Here is a 21,387-nt window from a genome sequence, read left to right as displayed (position 1 = left end):
GTTCAAGCAACACCATCAACCTGGGCTAATTGAAAACAAAAACAACTGACTTTCATTATTGCAAACAGTGCATACAGATGAATATTTGTCATCTTTCAAAATAAATGTACTTCAAAAAAATACTTTACTAATGCAGAAGTCAGAATATCTGGAATGTGTCTCTAGATTCTGACTGCAACAACTTATCATCGAAACATAGAAACTAGAAGCAGGAGTTGGCCATTCGGCCCTTCGAGCCTGCTCCACCATTCATCTTGATCATGGCTGATCATCGAATTCAATATCCTGAACCCCCCCAATATCCCTTGATCCCTTTAGCCCCAAGAGCTGTATCTAAATTCTTCTTGAAATCGGACATTTTAGCCTCAACTACATTCTGTGGGATTGAATTCCACACATTCACCATCCTCTGGGTGAAGAAATTTCTCCTCACCTCAGTTTTAAAAGATTTACCCCTTATCCTCAAACTATGACCCCGAGTTCTGGACACCCCACCATTGGGAACATTCTTTTTGAATCTACCCTGTCCAACCTTCACATTTTCTCCTGACCACAAAAACCAGAAATTATAAACTCCAGATGACCTATTGCAGAATAGAAAATACATTTGGGGGCTTTTAAAAGCCACAGCTGCCATCCCAGCAGCAGAACAGTACATTCTACAGTAAGACCGCTCTTGCCCCTTTTAAACCAGGGACCATTACTTACTGTGAGCAGAATCACTGGAAGAGCTGGTAGCTTTCACAGAATGACTTAATGAGGTCTTTCCCTGCACTCGTTTCCTCGACAACATCCCCACAAGTGGCAAGACGTTGAAACGCAGTCACAGCTCCCCCAACACATTTTCCTTCCAGAATGGACGGGGGCGAAGCTCTCAACCAACATCCCTCCCACTCGCTCTTACCTCCTTCACCCGCACACCCTTGGAGCCGACGGCCTGCAAACAAAGCTTCCGCAGCTGCTGGTCAGTCAGAGACTTCGGAAGGTTGTGGACGCACAGCCGCGTGGGCGAGACGAAGATGTTTACATCCTTCAGCCTCAGACGCTTCAGTTCGTCAAACTAAACAGAACAAGAGCAATCACTGGATCAGAGTTCTGTACAGAACCTATAAGCAGTTCACTGAAGAATGGTTGGGGCGAGGAGGCGGGGGGGCGAGGAGGCGGGGGGGCGAGGAGGCGGGGGGGCGAGGAGGCGGGGGGGCGAGGAGGCGGGGGGGCGAGGAGGCGGGGGGGGCGAGGAGGCGGGGGGGGGCGAGGAGGCGGGGGGGGGCGAGGAGGCGGGGGGGCGAGGAGGCGAGGGGGCGAGGAGGCGGGGGGGCGAGGAGGCGGGGGGGCGAGGAGGCGGGGGGGGCGAGGAGGCGGGGGGGGCGAGGAGGCGGGGGGGGCGAGGAGGCGGGGGGGGCGAGGAGGCGGGGGGGGCGAGGAGGCGGGGGGGGCGAGGAGGCGGGGGGGGCGAGGAGGCGGGGGGGGCGAGGAGGCGGGGGGGGCGAGGAGGCGGGGGGGGCGAGGAGGCGGGGGGGGCGAGGAGGCGGGGGGGGCGAGGAGGCGGGGGGGGCGAGGAGGCGGGGGGGGCGAGGAGGCGGGGGGGGCGAGGAGGCGGGGGGGGCGAGGAGGCGGGGGGGGCGAGGAGGCGGGGGGGGCGAGGAGGCGGGGGGGGCGAGGAGGCGGGGGGGGCGAGGAGGCGGGGGGGGCGAGGAGGCGGGGGGGGCGAGGAGGCGGGGGGGGCGAGGAGGCGGGGGGGGCGAGGAGGCGGGGGGGGCGAGGAGGCGGGGGGGCGAGGAGGCGGGGGGGGCGAGGAGGCGGGGGGGGCGAGGAGGCGGGGGGGGCGAGGAGGCGGGGGGGGCGAGGAGGCGGGGGGGGCGAGGAGGCGGGGGGGGCGAGGAGGCGGGGGGGGCGAGGAGGCGGGGGGGGCGAGGAGGCGGGGGGGCGAGGAGGCGGGGGGGGCGAGGAGGCGGGGGGGGCGAGGAGGCGGGGGGGCGAGGAGGCGGGGGGGGCGAGGAGGCGGGGGGGCGAGGAGGCGGGGGGGGCGAGGAGGCGGGGGGGCGAGGAGGCGGGGGGGCGAGGAGGCGGGGGGGCGAGGAGGCGGGGGGGCGAGGAGGCGGGGGGGCGAGGAGGCGGGGGGGCGAGGAGGCGGGGGGGCGAGGAGGCGGGGGGGCGAGGAGGCGGGGGGGCGAGGAGGCGGGGGGGCGAGGAGGCGGGGGGGCGAGGAGGCGGGGGGGCGAGGAGGCGGGGGGGCGAGGAGGCGGGGGGGCGAGGAGGCGGGGGGGCGAGGAGGCGGGGGGCGAGGAGGCGGGGGGCGAGGAGGCGGGGGGGCGAGGGCGAGGAGGCGGGGGGGCGAGGGCGAGGAGGCGGGGGGGCGAGGGCGAGGAGGCGGGGGGGCGAGGGCGAGGAGGCGGGGGGGCGAGGGCGAGGAGGCGGGGGGGCGAGGGCGAGGAGGCGGGGGGGCGAGGGCGAGGAGGCGGGGGGGCGAGGGCGAGGAGGCGGGGGGGCGAGGGCGAGGAGGCGGGGGGGCGAGGGCGAGGAGGCGGGGGGGCGAGGGCGAGGAGGCGGGGGGGCGAGGGCGAGGAGGCGGGGGGGCGAGGGCGAGGAGGCGGGGGGGCGAGGGCGAGGAGGCGGGGGGGCGAGGGCGAGGAGGCGGGGGGGCGAGGGCGAGGAGGCGGGGGGGCGAGGGCGAGGAGGCGGGGGGGCGAGGGCGAGGAGGCGGGGGGGCGAGGGCGAGGAGGCGGGGGGGCGAGGGCGAGGAGGCGGGGGGGCGAGGGCGAGGAGGCGGGGGGCGAGGGCGAGGAGGCGGGGGGGCGAGGGCGAGGAGGCGGGGGGGCGAGGGCGAGGAGGCAGGGGGGCGAGGGCAAGGAGGCGGGGGGGCGAGGGCGAGGAGGCGGGGGGGCGAGGGCGAGGAGGCGGGGGGGCGAGGGCGAGGAGGCGGGGGGGCGTGGAGGCGGGGGGGCGAGGGCGAGGAGGCGGGGGGGCGAGGGCGAGGAGGCGGGGGGGCGAGGGCGAGGAGGCGGGGGGGCGAGGGCGAGGAGGCGGGGGGGCGAGGGCGAGGAGGCGGGGGGGCGAGGGCGAGGAGGCGGGGGGGCGAGGGCGAGGAGGCGGGGGGGCGAGGGCGAGGGCGAGGAGGCGGGGGGGCGAGGGCGAGGAGGCGGGGGGGCGAGGGCGAGGAGGCGGGGGGCGAGGAGGCGGGGGGCGAGGGCGAGGAGGCGGGGGGCGAGGGCGAGGAGGCGGGGGGGCGAGGGCGAGGAGGCGGGGGGGCGAGGGCGAGGAGGCGGGGGGGCGAGGGCGAGGAGGCGGGGGGGCGAGGGCGAGGGCGAGGAGGCGGGGGGGCGAGGGCGAGGAGGCGGGGGGGAGGGCGGGGGGGCGAGGGCGAGGAGGCGGGGGGGAGGGCGAGGAGGCGGGGGGGGAGGACGGAGGCGGGGGGGAGGGCGGAGGCGGGGGGGGAGGGCGGAGGCGGGGGGGGGAGGGCGGAGGCGGGGGGGGAGGCGGGGGGGAGGCGGGGGGGGAGGCGGGGGGGGAGGCGGGGGGGGAGGCGGGGGGGGAGGCGGGGGGGGAGGCGGGGGGGAGGCGGGGGGGGGAGGCGGGGGGCGAGGGCGAGGAGGCGGGGGGGCGAGGGCGAGGAGGCGGGGGGGCGAGGAGGCGGGGGGGCGAGGGCGAGGAGGCGGGGGGGCGAGGGCGAGGAGGCGGGGGGGCGAGGGCGAGGAGGCGGGGGGGCGAGGGCGAGGAGGCGGGGGGGCGAGGGCGAGGAGGCGGGGGGGCGAGGGCGAGGAGGCGGGGGGGCGAGGGCGAGGAGGCGGGGGGCGAGGGCGGGGGGGCGAGGGCGAGGAGGCGGGGGGGAGGGCGAGGAGGCGGGGGGGGGAGGGCGGAGGCGGGGGGGGAGGGCGGAGGCGGGGGGGGAGGGCGGAGGCGGGGGGGAGGCGGGGGGGAGGCGGGGGGGAGGCGGGGGGGGAGGCGGGGGGGGGAGGGCGGAGGCGGGGGGGGGATGGCGGAGGCGGGGGGGGAGGCGGGGGGGGGGAGGCGGGGGGGGAGGCGGGGGAGGAGGCGGGGGGGGAGGCGGGGGGGGAGGCGGGGGGGGAGGCGGGGGGGGAGGCGGGGGGGAGGCGGGGGGGGAGGCGGGGGGGGAGGGCGAAGGCGCGGGGGGAGGGCGAAGGCGCGGGGGGAGGGCGACGGCGCGGGGGGAGGGCGACGGCGCGGGGGGAGGGCGACGGCGCGGGGGGAGGGCGACGGCGCGGGGGGAGGGCGACGGCGCGGGGGGAGGGCGAAGGCGCGGGGGGAGGGCGAAGGCGCGGGGGGAGGGCGAAGGCGCGGGGGGAGGGCGAAGGCGCGGGGGGAGGGCGAAGGCGCGGGGGGAGGGCGAAGGCGCGGGGGGAGGGCGACGGCGCGGGGGGAGGGCGACGGCGCGGGGGGAGGGCGACGGCGCGGGGGGAGGGCGACGGCGCGGGGGGAGGGCGACGGCGCGGGGGGAGGGCGACGGCGCGGGGGGAGGGCGACGGCGCGGGGGGAGGGCGACGGCGCGGGGGGAGGGCGACGGCGCGGGGGGAGGGCGACGGCGCGGGGGGAGGGCGACGGCGCGGGGGGAGGGCGACGGCGCGGGGGGAGGGCGACGGCGCGGGGGGAGGGCGACGGCGCGGGGGGAGGGCGACGGCGCGGGGGGAGGGCGACGGCGCGGGGGGAGGGCGAAGGCGCGGGGGGAGGGCGAAGGCGCGGGGGGAGGGCGAAGGCGCGGGGGGAGGGCGAAGGCGCGGGGGGAGGGCGAAGGCGCGGGGGGAGGGCGAAGGCGCGGGGGGAGGGCGAAGGCGCGGGGGGAGGGCGAAGGCGCGGGGGGAGGGCGAAGGCGCGGGGGGAGGGCGAAGGCGCGGGGGGAGGGCGAAGGCGCGGGGGGAGGGCGAAGGCGCGGGGGGAGGGCGAAGGCGCGGGGGGAGGGCGAAGGCGCGGGGGGAGGGCGAAGGCGCGGGGGGAGGGCGAAGGCGCGGGGGGAGGGCGAAGGCGCGGGGGGAGGGCGAAGGCGCGGGGGGAGGGCGAAGGCGCGGGGGGAGGGCGAAGGCGCGGGGGGAGGGCGAAGGCGCGGGGGGAGGGCGAAGGCGCGGGGGGAGGGCGAAGGCGCGGGGGGAGGGCGAAGGCGCGGGGGGAGGGCGAAGGCGCGGGGGGAGGGCGAAGGCGCGGGGGGAGGGCGAAGGCGCGGGGGGAGGGCGAAGGCGCGGGGGGAGGGCGAAGGCGCGGGGGGAGGGCGAAGGCGCGGGGGGAGGGCGAAGGCGCGGGGGGAGGGCGAAGGCGCGGGGGGAGGGCGAAGGCGCGGGGGGAGGGCGAAGGCGCGGGGGGAGGGCGAAGGCGCGGGGGGAGGGCGAAGGCGCGGGGGGAGGGCGAAGGCGCGGGGGGAGGGCGAAGGCGCGGGGGGAGGGCGAAGGCGCGGGGGGAGGGCGAAGGCGCGGGGGGAGGGCGAAGGCGCGGGGGGAGGGCGAAGGCGCGGGGGGAGGGCGAAGGTGCGGGGGGAGGGCGAAGGTGCGGGGGGAGGGCGAAGGTGCGGGGGGAGGGCGAAGGTGCAGGGGGTGGGGGGAGTGCGAGGGCGAGGGGCGGAGGGCGAGGTCGCGGTGGGCGGCGCGGAGGGCTCGGGCGCAGGGGGCGGGGCGGGTTGGAGGGTGAGGGCGCGGAGGGCGAAGGCGCGGGGGGCGAGGGCGCGGGTCGGAACGCGAGGACGCAGAGGGCGGGGCGGAGCGCGTGGAGGCACGGGGCGGGGCGCGAGGAATCAGGGGGCGGGGCGGAGCGCGAGGACACGGGTGGCGGCGCGGTTGGCGAGGGCGCGGGTTGCGGAGGGCGAGGGCGCGGGGCAGAGGACGAGGGGGTGGGGCGGAGGGGGAGGGCGCAGGGGCGGGCTGGAGGGCGAAGGCGCTGGGGGGCGGGGGGAGGGCGCGGGGGGCAAGGCGGAGGGCGAGGGCGCTGGGGGGGGTGGGGCGGGGGGGACGTGGGCGCGGGGCGGAGGGCGAGGGCGTGGACCGGAGGGCAAGGGCGCGGGGGGCGGAGCGGAGAGTCCGTCAGGGCACAGTGCACAAGGGGAGCTCACTTCATTCAGTAAATATCTATCCAGCTCCCTCTTGAATTTGCTGACCCTTTCACCTGCCTTGGGTAATCTACTCCAAACACTCAGTGTGTGAAATGAGCTGCTTGTTCACCATTCCGAGGTATGGCTATGCTGCTGCCTATCAGCATCGAAGAGGACGCGGGGGGCGGGGCAGAGGGCGAGGACGCGGGGGTCCCACGCTGAAACAAGACACTTAGCACTTCAAATTGCTGCTTTGGCCTGTTCTAAACCACGCATATTGCTGAGGCTTCCACTGGCTGGGGAGTTCAACCACAAAGTAAAACCATTCTTTCCACATCTCCAGCAAGTATCAGCAGAAGGGAGCAAACAGGAGAGAGAAAAACAGACAATGGACAACAGCTTTAAAAGAAATAGAGATAAATGCTTTAGGTCCGTTTGTATTCCGAAGGATGGCTGGATAACTCACCCGCGTTCTCTTGGTAACGTCTGAGGCACTCATGCCCTCTGCCGATTTCATCCCAGCTCGGATCACTGCAGGGAATGGGAAAAGGATAAGCTTCTGAAATCCAGTCCCATCATTGGCGAGCCAGACATAGTAAGCACAGGCCAGAGATCCAGCATCCCACACTGGAGATCTCTTCTCCAACATCACTTCTCTAAAAGCTTCAGTACTTCACGTGACTGTAATGCCCAACAATAACCCCTTGTGGTCAAGCATTCCACATTCAATACCCTTTACATAAAAATTCCACCTAACCCCGAACATCCCAATTATTTACAGCGCTGATCATAGATTGCAGTTTTGATTTGCAGGATAGGAAAACTGCAATCAAAACTTAGAGGAATCTAGTCCTTAAATCGAGAAAGAGTGGATTGTATTAAATTAGCAGCTTTCATAACCGCAGGGTGTCTCAAGAGCTCACAACCAATGAAATACTTTATTTTAATGTAAGAAATGTGGCAGCCAATTTGCGCAGAGCAAGATCCCACAAACTGCATGAGATAATGGCCAGATAGTCTGATTCATTAATTTTATTTTTAAAGTCTATTTATTCATTCGTCACAAGTAGGCTTACATTAACACTGCAACGAAGTTACTGTGAAAATCCCCACACTCCGGCGCCTATTTGGCTACACTGAGGGAGAATTTAGCATGGCCAATGCACCTAACCAACACGTCTTTCAGATTGTGAGAGGAAACCAGAGCACCCAGAGGAAGCCCACACAGATACGGGGAGAACGTGCAGAGAGTGACCCAAGCCGAGAATCGAACCTGTTGATTGAGAGAAAACTAATCCCAAGACACTGGGATTAGTTTTCTTGCCTTGTTCCAATTAGTGCCAGGGGATCGTTTCCATCCACCTGAAAGGGCAGAAGGGCCCTCGTTTACTATCTCGTTCAATACACAGCACCCCTCTATTCTCTCAGTATTGCATTGCCTACATGATGTGCTCAAGTCTCTGGGGTGGGATTTGATCATTGGCACTCAGATTCAAGAGATGAAAGTGTTACCCACTGAGCCACAGAGAAGTACCTGATTAATACACAGAGCTGCAAAGAACAGAATCCTCCTGACCAAATCCCTGCCCAAAATACTTACAACCCTCTCGAGCCAGGTACAGATTCCGTGTTCCAGACGGTTTGTCCGACTTCTTCTGGGCAAGTTTCTGGGCCTCTTCTCGAGTGACTGCCAAGGTCACAGTCAGCTTCCGCCCGTCCAGCCAGAGGCCTCCCTTCTAGAAGTTAATGCGTGTGGTTTATGTTAGGACATCCGTGGGCAAAACCATAGAAAGCCAACAATAAACAACAATTCTGACTTTCATGGTACGCACCACCTGTAGCACAGCAAGATCTCTCAAATATTTGACAATGGGGGGGGGGGATATATTTTTTATTTCATTCATTTGTGGGGCATGGGTGTCGCTGGCTGGCCAGCATTTATTTCCCATCCCTAGTTGCTCGAGGGCAGTTGAGAGTCAACCACATTGCTGTGGCTCTGGAGTCACATGTAGGTCAGACCAGGATAAGGATGGCAAATTTCCTTCCCTAAAGGACATTAGTGAACCAGATGGGTTTTCCCAACAATCGACAATGGTTTCATGGTCATCAGTAGATTCTTAATTCCAGATTTTTTTTTTAAATTGAATTCAAATTCCACCATCGGCAGTGGCGGGATTCAAATCAGGGAAGCAGTGGTGTAATGGCAATGTCACTGGACTAGTAATCCAGGATACCAAGCTAATGGGTTCAAATCCCATCATGGCAAGTGGTGGAATTTGAATTCAATTAAAAAGCTAGTCTCAGTAATGGAGACCTTGAAATCATTGTCAATTGTCACAAAAATCCCTCTGTTTTGTAAAAACTATCTGATTCACTAATACACATAGTCTTTATCTGGTCTGAATTACATGCGACTCCAGACCCACTGCCCTCAAATAAATTCTTCCGTACTAACATCTGGGGGTTTGTGTCAAAATTGAAAGAGATGACCAACTGAGTCATCAAGCAACAACCTGACATCATCATACCGACAGAATCATAACCCAGACACCATCATCACCGTCCCTGGGTACGTTCCCACCACACTGGCACAACAGAAAAACAGATCCACCAGAGGTGGCAGCAGAACAGTAGTTCTAAACAGGGAAGGAGGTCTCCTGGAAGTCCTCCACATCCCCATGAAAGCTCATGACATTAGGTCACACATGGGCAAGGAAGTCTCCTGCTGATTGCCAAATTACCCACCCCTCAGCTGATGAATCATTTCTCCATGTTAAACACCAATTGGAAGGAGCATGGAAGGTGGCAAAGATGGGTGGGGGACTTCAATGTCTATCAGCAAGAATGACTTGGTAGCACCACTATTGGCTTGAGCTGGCAGAGTCCTAAAGGACATAGCAGCGAGACTGCATCTGCAACAGGTGAAGAAAGAATCAACAAAAGGGAAAAACATACTTGACCCCCTCCTCACCAACCTGTCTGCCACAGATACTTCTGTCCATGACAGCATCGGTAGGAGTGCCCACTGCACAGTCCTTATGGAGACAAACTACAGTCCTCATATTGAGGATACCTTCCATTATAATGTGTGGCACTACCAGTGTGCTAAATGGGAAAGATTTCAAACAGATCTAGTAACTCAAAACTGGGCAATCATGAGGCGCTGCGGGCCATCAGCAGCAGCAGAATTGCACTCAACCACAACCTGTCACCTCATGGCCTTGATGTCAGGGACAGTCAAATGGTCTTCCCTCTTCCTCAGCATCTAACAAAAGCTGGAGGATGACCAGAGTCTGCAGTGCAGGGTACCATCAGCGGGTGAAAACAGCCGCCATAAATCAAGCAGTAGATGCAAGTTTTCATTTTAAAAAGCCTGTATTGGGCAGGAGGAAAGAAAGACCAAGGGGGAGATCCCTAATTTTAAGGTCCGAGGAAGGAAAGAGCTAAACTTAGAGATAGTGCAATGAGTTTTAATTTCGGGTAGGAGGCAGAGAGGGGTTGGTCTGATGAATGTGCAATACTTCTAAAAACTGGAGATCCTTACCTCACTCTGGCTCTCTGCCGCCTCCACACACTGCTTTGCTGATTCCTTCGTCATAAACTGGACAAAGGCACAACCTGCAACAGGTGGAATCAAGAGGGTGAGACATAAAAGGTCAAACAGCAGACATCAGCTTCTCTTCCCCCAACTAGGGAACCATAAACATACATAATGGGTGCTCAGTACAGGCTGTGTTCTGCATATGGCCATAAACCTATCTTCCAGTTGTTTGGTTCCTGGAGGAATCCACAGATTTTGGAAGAAAAGCCTGATACTTTCAGTGTCCAACATTGATGGACAAGAGCAAAGGAAGCTACCAGTCACGGTGAAGTGGGTAGCAACCACACCAGAGTCAGGTCAAAGGTTTCAGTCCCAGTCTAGAGAGTAGATAAGCTAGACCAATATTCCAGTGCAGTAGTAAAGGAATGCTGCACTCTCACTGGTGCCATCTCTGAGAGGAGATATTAGTGCACAGGCATCAAAAACCTCAACATCCTTTGTGTGGAACCTGGAGAGGCCATTTAATTGAGGTGAGTCATACTTTTTTCACATAGCAGCAGGATTGAGGAGACAGCGATCAGGATCAGGAACCTTGGCTAATTATTCCCTCCTTAACCCAGGTTCACTGAGGCCAAAAGCAGCAGCTCCCCACCTGAAATCAACTTAACACTGCAGAGCTGTGCTTGAAACTCCAAGACTCTTCTGGTATCTACTTCTCTACAAACTGGATGGTCTGTTGTACACTTATGTCTGCAATCACAAACAGGTCACGTAGAGCTCCATGCTCCTTGCCTCACCTTTGGAGTGCTCTGTATCATGGTGCATGACAATACGAACATACTTCAGGTCTCCAAACTCCTCTAACATCTCCCCTAGTGTATCTTCCTCGGTGGAAAAGGACAGGTTCCTGCAGGAGAAATTGAAGAAAGCAGGATATCAGATTAATCAGGAGCACACATGGAAAAACCATCTGGTAACAAACAAACAAAAGCCTAAGTAAATCAATGAGCACAGAAGCAATTTAACCCAGAGAGTAGTACAGGTGCGGGGATGCAGCTTGACAAAGACATATGCATCGATACATGACCAGAAACTCTAGCTGGGTAAACCAGTCGAGAGATAAGAGAACCAGGAACTCATTCCCTCTTTCTACTAATGAACTGTGGACTGACAGCTAGACACATTCCTGAGGGACATGGAGAATGAAATGTGGGCACGGTGCTTGAAAGGATTGGAATCGGACATGTGAGACAAGCGCATTCCGTAAAGGAATGCCAGAGACTGAGGCACGGGCTTGGTTCCTAAGGGATTAACACACACTTTGAGCAAGCAGAGTCATTTACCACAAGGGATCAGAAAGGGTGGGGTGTCAGTCCTCCTGAGGGACAAGAGGACCACAGAACAGCTCGAGCTGAAGTGACATCTTCTGCCTCAGAGTCCAGTTGCCCACTCGCCCCTCCCCCAGGGAACTAGGCGTACGGGCACCACTCCCATGCCAGATGGGATCAGATGCATAAACATTCCTTGGTTACCAAGTTGTTTTGTTTTGGACTTTCTGCAGTTGGTCAAGAACTTGCAACCAGGCCAGCAACTCAAAAAAGGCACTTGAACACTTGCTTTACAGCATCTCATCAGTAGAGAAAATTAGAAGTCTATAGAATACAATTGCTTTTAAATTGCCTACAACCTCCCCCATCCACCACCTCCTTAGAAAACATTTCTGGCCTGACCTGATGAAGATTGTCCGCCCTTCCTGAACATCCACTGGGTGATTGGACTTTCTCGACTTCTTTTTCCTCGCAGGCTTTTCATCTGGAGGAGAAAGATGAACTGTTTGAAGACGTCAAGCCCCTCAGCGTGCAAATTCTGGACAATGTCCTTGCCTTCCACTATCTGCAAAGGTGCCAGATCCCACCAACTTTTAGAAAATGCTTGTGTGAGGCTTTAACTTATCACTCACCTTCCTCATCTTCCGACTCCAGATCACTATCCCCCGAACCTTCTTCACTCGACACATCTTCATCATCATCATCATCATCAATTTCATCATTGGAATCTTCTGTCACACCCTCCTCCTCCTCCTCCCTCATCTGAGATCTGAAATGCAAGGTATTCCAGTGAGATTTAATTCTGAGCACCCCAGACCAATATGGAATCAGTCTGAGATTTGCATCTGGAATCTGTTATCTAATTCCTGGGCGGTGGAAAGCTGAGTTCATCTCAATTCAAGCAACCTAATGACACTCATTAGTTGGGCCGAATGGCCTGCTTGCATGTTGAAGACCACGGATAAAGCATGGTTCAGTGGATGAAACTGATCCAAGAATGAGTGACCTTAGTCATTATAGCAAAATAACAATACTCACCTTGGGCTCTAAAGGTGTTGGATTCAAGTCCCTACTCCAGAGACCTGAGCACATAAATTATGGTGAGAAATTATTTGAATTAGATTGTCACTTAGATGAGGGAATACAAGCCACAAGCCAAGTCCATGCAGCCTGTCTCAACCTTCTGGTCAATCTGCATCCTTAATTCTGGAATCATGGAATTTAAAGCACAGAAACAGGCCATTCACCCAACCAATACACCTCTCCTCCCACTCTACTTTATCCAACCCTATTAACATATCCTCCTCTGACTTTCTCTCTCATGTGCAGGTCTGGCTTTTCCTTGAATGCAACTGCATCATTCTTTGTGGCAGCAAATTCCACATTCTGAATAAAAACATCCATCTCTGCTGAGTTCAAGTGGACCGGAGGAAACTTTTCTTTTTAAAACAAGTTGTTGTGATCTGAAAATCATTGCCTCAAAGGGTGGTAGAAGCAGATTCAACAGTAACCTTCAAAAGAGAACTGGATAAGTACTTGCAAAAATGGAGCAATGGTGAAAGAGCAGGTGAATGGGATTAATTAGATAGTTCTACGTCCATGCTGTATGTCACACTGTTTCTCCTGGAGACACACTGCTCTGAATCTACTGTATTTGTATGGTTCTAGATCCTTCAACTTGCACAACAGAAATGTCCTGGGAGTATATAAGGGAGCATAGTCAAGCATGGATATTGTGGTTAGTCATTCCTACAGCTCTTAATCTGGCAGTGTCTAATGCCATTTGACCAATCAACGTGCCACTCGGTTTACTGAACAGGGCCTAACCCAGTGACCCAGTCGGTAACATCAACCTGTGTGGCACTTAGCCAAAAGGTCCTCAAATTTGATTCACAGTTTGCAGATTCCAGATTCAGCTGGGCCGCAATATGTTTGCAACAACCAGACCCCAGTGCCTCTGGGCTCAGACCAGACTCCTGCTGTACATTGCTACTTGGAAAAAGTGTATGGTAGTCCAATAGGGTGCATGTGACTGTCATGGCCCCCTACAAGTTCACTGTGACTCAATGCCTTTTGTTTACAATCACACAAGGTGACACACAGCACAAGTTAAAACCTTTAGAAAGGAGAGCTCATCGCTCCCCTCTTGCACCCAGCAGGAACATCTCTCAAACAGCTCAGGGTCCTTAGCACGAGGATTAACACTATGTTCCATTACCCCTTTTTGGATGCTGCTTTTTGCTGTACAGTCGGTTTCGATTCTTCAGTGGATTCTTTTTCTTCCTGGTCCTCAGAGTCCTCGTCATCCTCTTCCTCACCCTCTTCATCATCTGCAACTGGCTCGGTTTCCTTATCCTTAGCTCCTGCCATTAATGATCACAAACAGCATTGAGAATTCCAGCTGGGACACACATTAGCCAAAACCCATACCCTGTCTCACACCAAGTCCCATTCACCCATCACCGCCGTTATTCATTGATGGACACTGGCTCAATATTAAAATCTCATCCAGCTTTCAAATCCCTCCATCACCTTCCCCATCTCTGTAACCTCCTGCAGCCTTGAAACCTCCCGGATCTCTACCCTCCCGTTCTGGTTTCCTGTCTATTCCCAATTTTCTTCATGCCACCATTGGCCCTAAGCTCTGGAATTCGCTCCCTAAATTTCTCCATTTCCCTCCCTTCCTTTCAGATGCTCCTTAAAACCTATCCCAGTGACCAGGTTCCCAACCTAATTGCTGCTACTGTGGTTCGGTGTCAAATTTTATCTGACCATGCTCCGCTGGGGCATCTTGGGACTTTTACTTTGCTAAAAGGTGCTATATAAATGTAAGTTGATTTTGTAGTACAGATAGGCAACCCACTGCAAGGAAAGCTGCCAAGAATAGAACAGTCCAGGGAAATCCCTTCCTACACCTCCACCAAAGTAATCAAATTGAAACTCCCAGGAATAGAGTCATAGAGGTTTACAGCATGGAAACAGGCTCTTCGGCCCAACTTGTCCTTTTTTAAAAAAACCCATAAGCTAATCCCAATTGCCTGCATTTGGCCCATATCCCTCTATACCCATCGTACCCATGTAACTATCTAAATGCTTTTTAAAAGATAAAATTGTACCCGCCTCTACCACTATCTCTGGCAGCTTGTTCCAGGCACTCACCACCCTCTGTGTGAAAAAATTGCCCCTCTGGACACTTTTGTATCTCTCCCCTCTCACCTTAAAACTATGCCCTTTAGTTTTAGACTCCCCTACCTTTGGGAAAAGATATTGACTATCTACCTTGTCTATACCCCTCAATATTTTATAGACCTCTATAAGGTCACCCCTCAGCCGCCTATGCTCCAGAGAAAAAAGTCCCAGTCTATCCAGCCTCTCCTTATAACTCAATCCATCAAGTCCCGGTAGCATCCTAGTAAATCTTTTCTGCACTCTTTCTAGTTTAATAATATCCTTTCTATAATAGGGTGACCAGAATTGCACACAGTATTCCAAGTGTGGCCTTACCAATGTCTTGTAAAACTTCAACAAGACGTCCCAACTCCTGTATTCAGTGTTCTGACCGATGAAACCAAGCATGCCGAATGCCTTCTTCACCACTCTTTCCACCTGTGACTCCACTTTCAAGGAGCTATGAACATGTACCCCTAGATCTCTTTGTTCTGTAACTCTCCCCAACGCCCTACCATTAACTGAGTAAGTCCTGCCCTGGTTCAATCTACTAAAATGCATCACCTCGCATTTGTCTAAATTAAACTCCATCTGCCATTCGTCAGCCCATTGGCCCAATTGATCAAGATCCCGTTGCAATTGGAGACAACTTTCTTCATTGTCCACTATGCCACCAATCGTGGTGTCATCTGCAAACTTACTAACCATGCCCCCTATATTCTCATCCAAATCATTAATATAAATGACAAATAACAGTGGACCCAGCACTGGTCCCTGAGGCACACCACTGGTCACAGGCCTCCAGTTTGAAAAACAACTCTCTACAACCACCCTCTGGCTTCTGTCAAGAAGCCAATTTTGTATCCATTTAGATACCTCACCCTGGGTCCTGTGAGATTTAACTTGATGCAACAACCTACCATGTGGTACCTTGTCAAAGGCCTTGCTAAAGTCCATGTAGACAACATCAACTGTACTGCCCTCATCTACCTTCTTGGTTACCCCTTCAAAAAACTCAATTAAATTTGTGAGACATGATTTTCCACTCACAAGGCCATGCTGACTGTCCCTAATCAGTCCTTGCATCTCTAAATGCCTGTAGATCCTATCTCTCAAAATACCTTCCAACAATTTACCCACCACAGATGTGAGACTCACTGGCCTGTAGTTCCCAGGCTTTTCCCTGTAGCCCTTTTTAAACAAAGGCACAACATTTGCCACTCTCCAATCTTCAGGCACCGCACCCGTGACTATCGATGATGCAAATATCTCGGCCAGGGGACCCGCAATAACCTGTAGTAAGCTGTTCAGGTTACCTGCGCCCTTGGGATTCGCTGTTGCTGTGTACTTGTCCTTCGCCACTGCCCAGTCCACTGCCACAGGACGACCTGAATGAATAACAAGGACATCAGAAACAATCAGCTCCCCTCGATAGCTCCTCCTATCCCCTCCCGACCCCGCACTGCACAAGCTCCCAGCGACAAGACCCCCAATGCTACTCACACATCACATCCTCCCATTCCCACCTTTACCCAGTGGCTCTTGAATTCTCTCATTACCCTTAATCTCCTTCAGGTTCATTCCCTTCAAGGCTTTCCCAGCCTCCAGAAGGTTCCGGAGTTGAACAAACGCAAATCCTCGCATCTTCCCATCTGAGTGAGAGAGAAAAGGAAACATGCAAAACATTCAGAAAAAAGAAACCAGGACGACAAACACTGTATAAAGCAAAATACCTTGTTAATGGAGAGAAAGAATCTGGTGCCTCATCTCTGTGCTTACCAAGCTGTGGCCATCGCACTTCAAATACAAAGAAAACCATACATTTGGAAGAGAGGAATTCACTTAGCCACTTCATACAGGAGTCAGAATGGCTGGGGCCCCCACGTCCGGCCCATTGGTGTGAGCAAGATGGGTCCCAGAACATGAGAAAGAGGCAGCTATTTATTGGTTCAATGTCCCACCTTTGCATTCAGAACTGGCGTGATGGCAGAGTCAAAGCATGGCTGCTGTCAGTCACAGAATCTTCACACCTTTAGGGCTCATTCCGATTTTCACGCATCTTGAAAATTGGAGATCAGAGCTATTGCAAAAGGCAGCCTCGTGCATGTTTACAAATAGTGGTCATGGGGATACGATGTTACACCCTAACCACTGCTCCAAACCAACACCACAGTGTCATTTTCACCTCTGCACGCCTGACGGTTCCTGATCCATCAGCCGAGGCCAGTACAAGCTGCCTGGTGATTCTGGAGACATTTTTCTGACAGTCACTTGTGAATTTTCCACCTCAACAATAGCTTATATAGTTACTGCTGCAGGTTCTGTCCTCACACTGCTCCACAATATTGAAACATACATCTTCCTGTTAATCTGCTACTGCAAGCCTTTTGAGAAGCTGCCACACCATCCTATTACCCAACTCCATGTTGGTGAGCTGCCTGTTTGCCCTGCCCACCACCTGCCAGCTTCGCACCCACATCAAGTTTGCCAGCCAATTATTCCAACCCCAGTTTACCATAGAGACTCAACAGTTTACCCTCCTACCATCTGCCAGTTTATACCGCCAGGTTCAGCAGTTTACCCTGTTTACCACCCTGCCAGCTTATGTGCCGCCTCACGAACCACCAATAAAACCACGTGGGCCCCTCCCATCAGTTTATCCCACGTGGGAGGAGGGAACCCCCAGAATGTCTGTAACCTCAGATTAAACCTCAGGAATTATTCCTCCAAAGAAAAGGCAGGGATTTCAAGACGGGATTGCACAGGAAGTGCAATTAAATTCTGGCTATCCTAATGGTAGTTTATTTACCAGTGTCACACGTAGGCTTACATTAACATTGCAATGAAGTTACTGTGAAATATTCTGGCGCCTGTTCGGGTACACTGAGGGTGAATTTAGCATGGCCAATGCACCTAACCAGCACGTCTTTCGGGCTGTGGGAGGAAACCGGAGCACCCGGAGGAAATCTAGGCAGATGTGCGGGGAGAACGTGCAGATTCCACACAGACAGTGATCCAAGCCAGGGATTGATGTGAGGCAGCAGTGTTAACCACTGTGCCATCATGGCGCCTCTTTATCCACTGTTTATTTAACTGAAACTAGACTTTGTATATGTAAAGGGCACTGATCTCCCACAGCAGCAGAATACTACATTGAATACTACAATATAAAATTATGGAATGATGAGCACAGAATGAGGTTATCTGGTTCATCAGGCCTGTGTTATTCACAAAGAGCTATCAATTGGTCCCATTTCCTCCATCTCTTTTAGAATTTTCCATCCTTATGCTAAATTTAAAAATTCACTCCTTTTTGTTCCCCAAAGCAATATTATTTTGGGCAAGTTGTCTGCTTTTTTTTGTAACTTCTCTCGTGTTTCTCCTGGTTTACTGGCCTGTACAACTAACTGGAAAGCGGCACAACCCCAACAAATATCTCAGTCCAGTCTCGATTGGACGCTTGGCCCCAAAACTAAGAGATCAGTGTTGACCCTCCTGAAGCAGACAGTTCCCCACATGACACCAACCTTCTTTTGTCGGGATTTGAACCTCCAGCACGGTCCCAAATCGTGAAAAAATAGTCTTCAAGTCATCTTCTGAACACTGAAAAGAGAGCGACAGAGCAACAGTTACAGTTGAGGACAATGGCCAAACTTGAGAGGAGGGAAGCATTTGGTCAGGGGCACTTGGAGACATTAAGATGATCAATCCAATAATATATTCAATGCTCCTTCTGAACAAATGTGGGAATTATCACATTCCACCAAAAATCTCACGTGCAAAATCTCTGTTCTTGCTGAAGGGGAGTAAAGTGAAAGACATGTGAAGTTACTTTAAACAAGTTGGCTATTACACCCAGTGAAAACACTCACTGAGGAGGAGTGTTGTGAGCAGCAGCCTCTCTCCTGGCCATGGCTGGAGCTCCTCAGTTTCAGTAAAGGCTTCCCAGTCTGTCAGTTCCACTGTAGACGCACTCCCTGTTGTGCACTCACTTTGGTGACCTTGTCGAGCTGCTGACAGCTGCAAATTACCTACAGCCTATTCCGGCCTCTATTTATGTTATCACCCTCATGTCCAAACTTCCTTTCCTTTTCAAAACCCTTGAACCAGTTGTCATCTCCCAAATCTTGCCCAGCTTCCCGCACTCCTTGTTTGAATCACTCTGTCAGGTTCAGCACTAAAACAAGCTTAAACGCCACATGGGCAGCATGGTGACACAGCGGTCAGCATTGCTGCCTCACAGCGCTCGGGACCCGGGTTCCATTTCCGGCTTGGGTCACTGTGTGTGTGGAGTCTGCACATTGTCCCCCGTGTCTGCGTGGGTTTCTTCCGGGTGCTCCGGTTTCCTCCCACAGTCCAAAAGACATGCTGGTTAGGTGCATTGGCCATGCTAAATTCTCCCTCAGTGTATCCGAATAGGTGTCGGAGTGTGGCGGCTAGGGAATTTTCATTGCTGTGTTAATGTAAGCCTACTTGTGACACTAATAAATAATTTTTTTTTGGTAACTGTGATCATGTTGCATTATCCCTGCTCATCCTCACTGCAGTCTTTGGTAAAGTTGACCACACACCATTCCCCTCCGCCACATCCATGCTGCCAGACATCCAAGTCCTGGAAGAAAAACAATTGCTTTCACCTTAAACATTAGGGAAACTGAAACCATCACCTTTACTGTTCGTCAAAAGCGCCGTACCCATGCCACTGATTTCATTCACCCCTCCCAAACTATTGTCTCAGGTCAAACCAAATTGTTCACAACTTTGCAGATTGATTTAACTTTGTGCTAAACTTACAATCCCATATCCTTCGCATCACAGAGACCACCTACTCCATCTCCAGAGTGCAGGAAAGTTAAAGTAAAGTTTATTTATTAGTCACAAGTAAGGCTCACATTAACACTACAATGAAGTTACTGTGAAATTCCCCTAGTCGCCACAGTCCAGTGCCTGTATGGGTCAATGCACCCAACCAGCACGTCTTTCAGAATGTGGGAGGAAACCAGAGCACCCGGAGAGACCGGAGTGACAGGGAGTAGGGGTCACAGAAGTGGAGAGTGCAAACCTGCTCGCAGCTATTGCCCCATAAAGGCTGTGATCATGCAGTTTCTGTTGCCTCTTTGAAGTCGAACACAACTCAAAGAATAGATTACAATGTAGATGCTACCTGACCTGCTGAGTGGTTTCATTTACTTATTTTTAAATACATTATTTCATGGCATTGCTGGCAACTTCCCTTGAGAAGGTGGTGGTGAGCCACCTTCTTGAACCTCTGCAGTCCTTACGGGGTCGATACATCCCATAGTGCTGTTAGGGAATGAGTTCCAGGATGTCGATCCAACATCACCCAAGGAACAGCAATGGATCTGCAAGTCAGAATGGTGTGGGACTTGGAGAGGAACTTGCAGGTGGTGGTGCTGCCATTAGCCTGCTGCCCTTGTTCGTCAAGGTGGTAGACTTTGCAGGTTTGAGAAATGCTGTCAAAGGAGGCAAGGTGAATCACAGAATCCCTACAGTGCAGAAAGAGCCATTCGGCCCATCGAGTCTGCACCAACCACAATCCCACCCAGGCCCTCTATCCCCATAACCCCACACATTTACCCCAGCTAGTCCCCCTGACACTAAGGGGCAATTTAGCATGGCCAATCCACCTAACCTGCACATCTTTGTTCAGTGGGAGGAAACCAGAGCACCCGGAGGAAACCCACGCAGACATGGGAAGAACGCGCAAACTCCACACAGACATTGACTCGAGCCGAGAATCGAATCCGGGTCCTTGGCGCTGTAAGGCAGCAGTGCTAACCACTGTGCCACCGTGCCAGGTGCATTGCTGGACTGCATCTTGTGCATGGTACACACTGCCACCACTGTCCGTTATTGGTGGAGGGGCTGCATTTTTAATGTGGTGGATAGACTATCAGACGGGTTGCTTTACCCTCGATGGTGTCTGAGCTGGAGTGTTGTTGGAGCTGCACTCATCCATGCATGTGGAGAGAGTGTTCAATCACACTCTCGACTTAAGTCTTGTAGATAGTGTACAGATTTTGGGGAGTCAGGAGATACTGTTGCAGAATTTCTCTTCTGGTTCACTAATATCCTTTAGAGAAGGAAATTTGCCTTCTTACCTGGTCTGGCCTACATGTGATTCTAAATCCACAGCAATGTGGTTGACTCTTAAATGCCCTCAGGGATGGGCAATAAATGCTGGCCACATCCCATGAACGAATAAAAAAAAAACTGATATTGAGACCATGAGTTAATCTGTGGATGACTACTCAGTACCTTAAAGCTCAAGTTTCGAACAATCAATCTTGCTTTCCTCTGCGATTTCTTCATTGTTTGCTGTTTAACTTTCACTTTAGGAGCTTCCTTGGGGGCTGCAAAATAAATACAGAATTATTAACTGCTCCTGAATTCAGGAAGAAAGGGTTTATGAAGGAATGTGTTTGCCACCAGACTATGAAAGATGGGCAATGCCCCATGTTCTCTATTCTTTACTACCACTAGTCACGTAACACCCCAGGGCAGCTACAAAGTTAGATTAGATACATAATAAAGCTCCCTCCTTAAGTCAACAATGCACCTTAACCCCACCAGAAGGAATTCTCTTTACACTTCTCTTCATTGCTATGTTAGTAAGTGAAACCCAATATGTGTCAAGTCTGGGAGCAGTGTTGTGCAATGAACTCATTTTCTATAAGTGCTGGTTGTAGGCTGACCTCAAGCTCACACAGCACACTCAGTCAATGGAACACGAGATTCTCACTCCTACATTGAGGGCTAGATATGAATCTAGCCAATGAAGGTCAAATAATATTGTTCAAACAAACTTCAAAATTTGAAAGTCCATTTGCTGAGAAGTTGAAATTAAAGTAGTTTCACATTAAGATAAGCAGTGAAGTTCCATGTAGGAAATTTCCTTTCTAAATTATTATTACTGTAATGTTGAATGAAATTTTCCCAAATGAAGACATCTCATAGAAATCACAGAAACCCTACAGTACAGAAAGAGGCCATTCGGCCCATCGAGTCTGCAGCGACCACAATCCCACCCAGGCCCTACCCCCATATCCTACCCACTAATCCCTCTAACCTACGCATCTCAGGACACTAAGGGGCAATTTTTTTTTAGCATGACCAATCAACCTAACCCGCACATCTTTGGACTGTGGGAGGAAACTGGAGCACCCGGAGGAAACCCACGCAAACACGAGGAGAATGTGCAAACTCTACACAGACAGTGACCCAAGCCGGGAATCGAACCCAGGTCCCTGGAGCTGTGAAACAGCAGTGCTAACCACTGTGCTACCGTGCCGCCCATCTGA

At 55.0% G+C, this 21,387-nt stretch overlaps 1 protein-coding gene across 1 annotated transcript in view; it reads right to left on the bottom strand.

Annotated features, from left to right (window-relative positions):
- Positions 1-21,387, bottom strand: part of rbm28 (RNA binding motif protein 28) — a 38,691-nt gene that overhangs the window by 11,282 nt on the left and 6,022 nt on the right. Inside the window, exons 3-14 of the mRNA XM_078235735.1 lie at positions 20,345-20,439; positions 17,593-17,668; positions 15,625-15,717; positions 15,382-15,453; positions 13,116-13,260; positions 11,530-11,666; positions 11,300-11,381; positions 10,367-10,476; positions 9,573-9,646; positions 7,629-7,764; positions 6,495-6,559; positions 905-1,060 (exon numbers count right to left, since the gene is read on the bottom strand). Coding sequence (XP_078091861.1) covers positions 905-1,060; positions 6,495-6,559; positions 7,629-7,764; positions 9,573-9,646; positions 10,367-10,476; positions 11,300-11,381; positions 11,530-11,666; positions 13,116-13,260; positions 15,382-15,453; positions 15,625-15,717; positions 17,593-17,668; positions 20,345-20,439 — 1,241 coding nt within the window. The remainder of the gene's footprint in view (positions 1-904; positions 1,061-6,494; positions 6,560-7,628; positions 7,765-9,572; positions 9,647-10,366; positions 10,477-11,299; positions 11,382-11,529; positions 11,667-13,115; positions 13,261-15,381; positions 15,454-15,624; positions 15,718-17,592; positions 17,669-20,344; positions 20,440-21,387) is intronic.

The sequence above is a fragment of the Mustelus asterias genome, chromosome 19, assembly GCF_964213995.1.
Source record: "Mustelus asterias chromosome 19, sMusAst1.hap1.1, whole genome shotgun sequence".
Classification (NCBI taxonomy): Eukaryota; Metazoa; Chordata; class Chondrichthyes; order Carcharhiniformes; family Triakidae; genus Mustelus; species Mustelus asterias.
The sequence above is the reverse complement of the archived record's forward strand: the minus strand, read 5'-3'. Positions and strand labels throughout refer to the sequence as shown.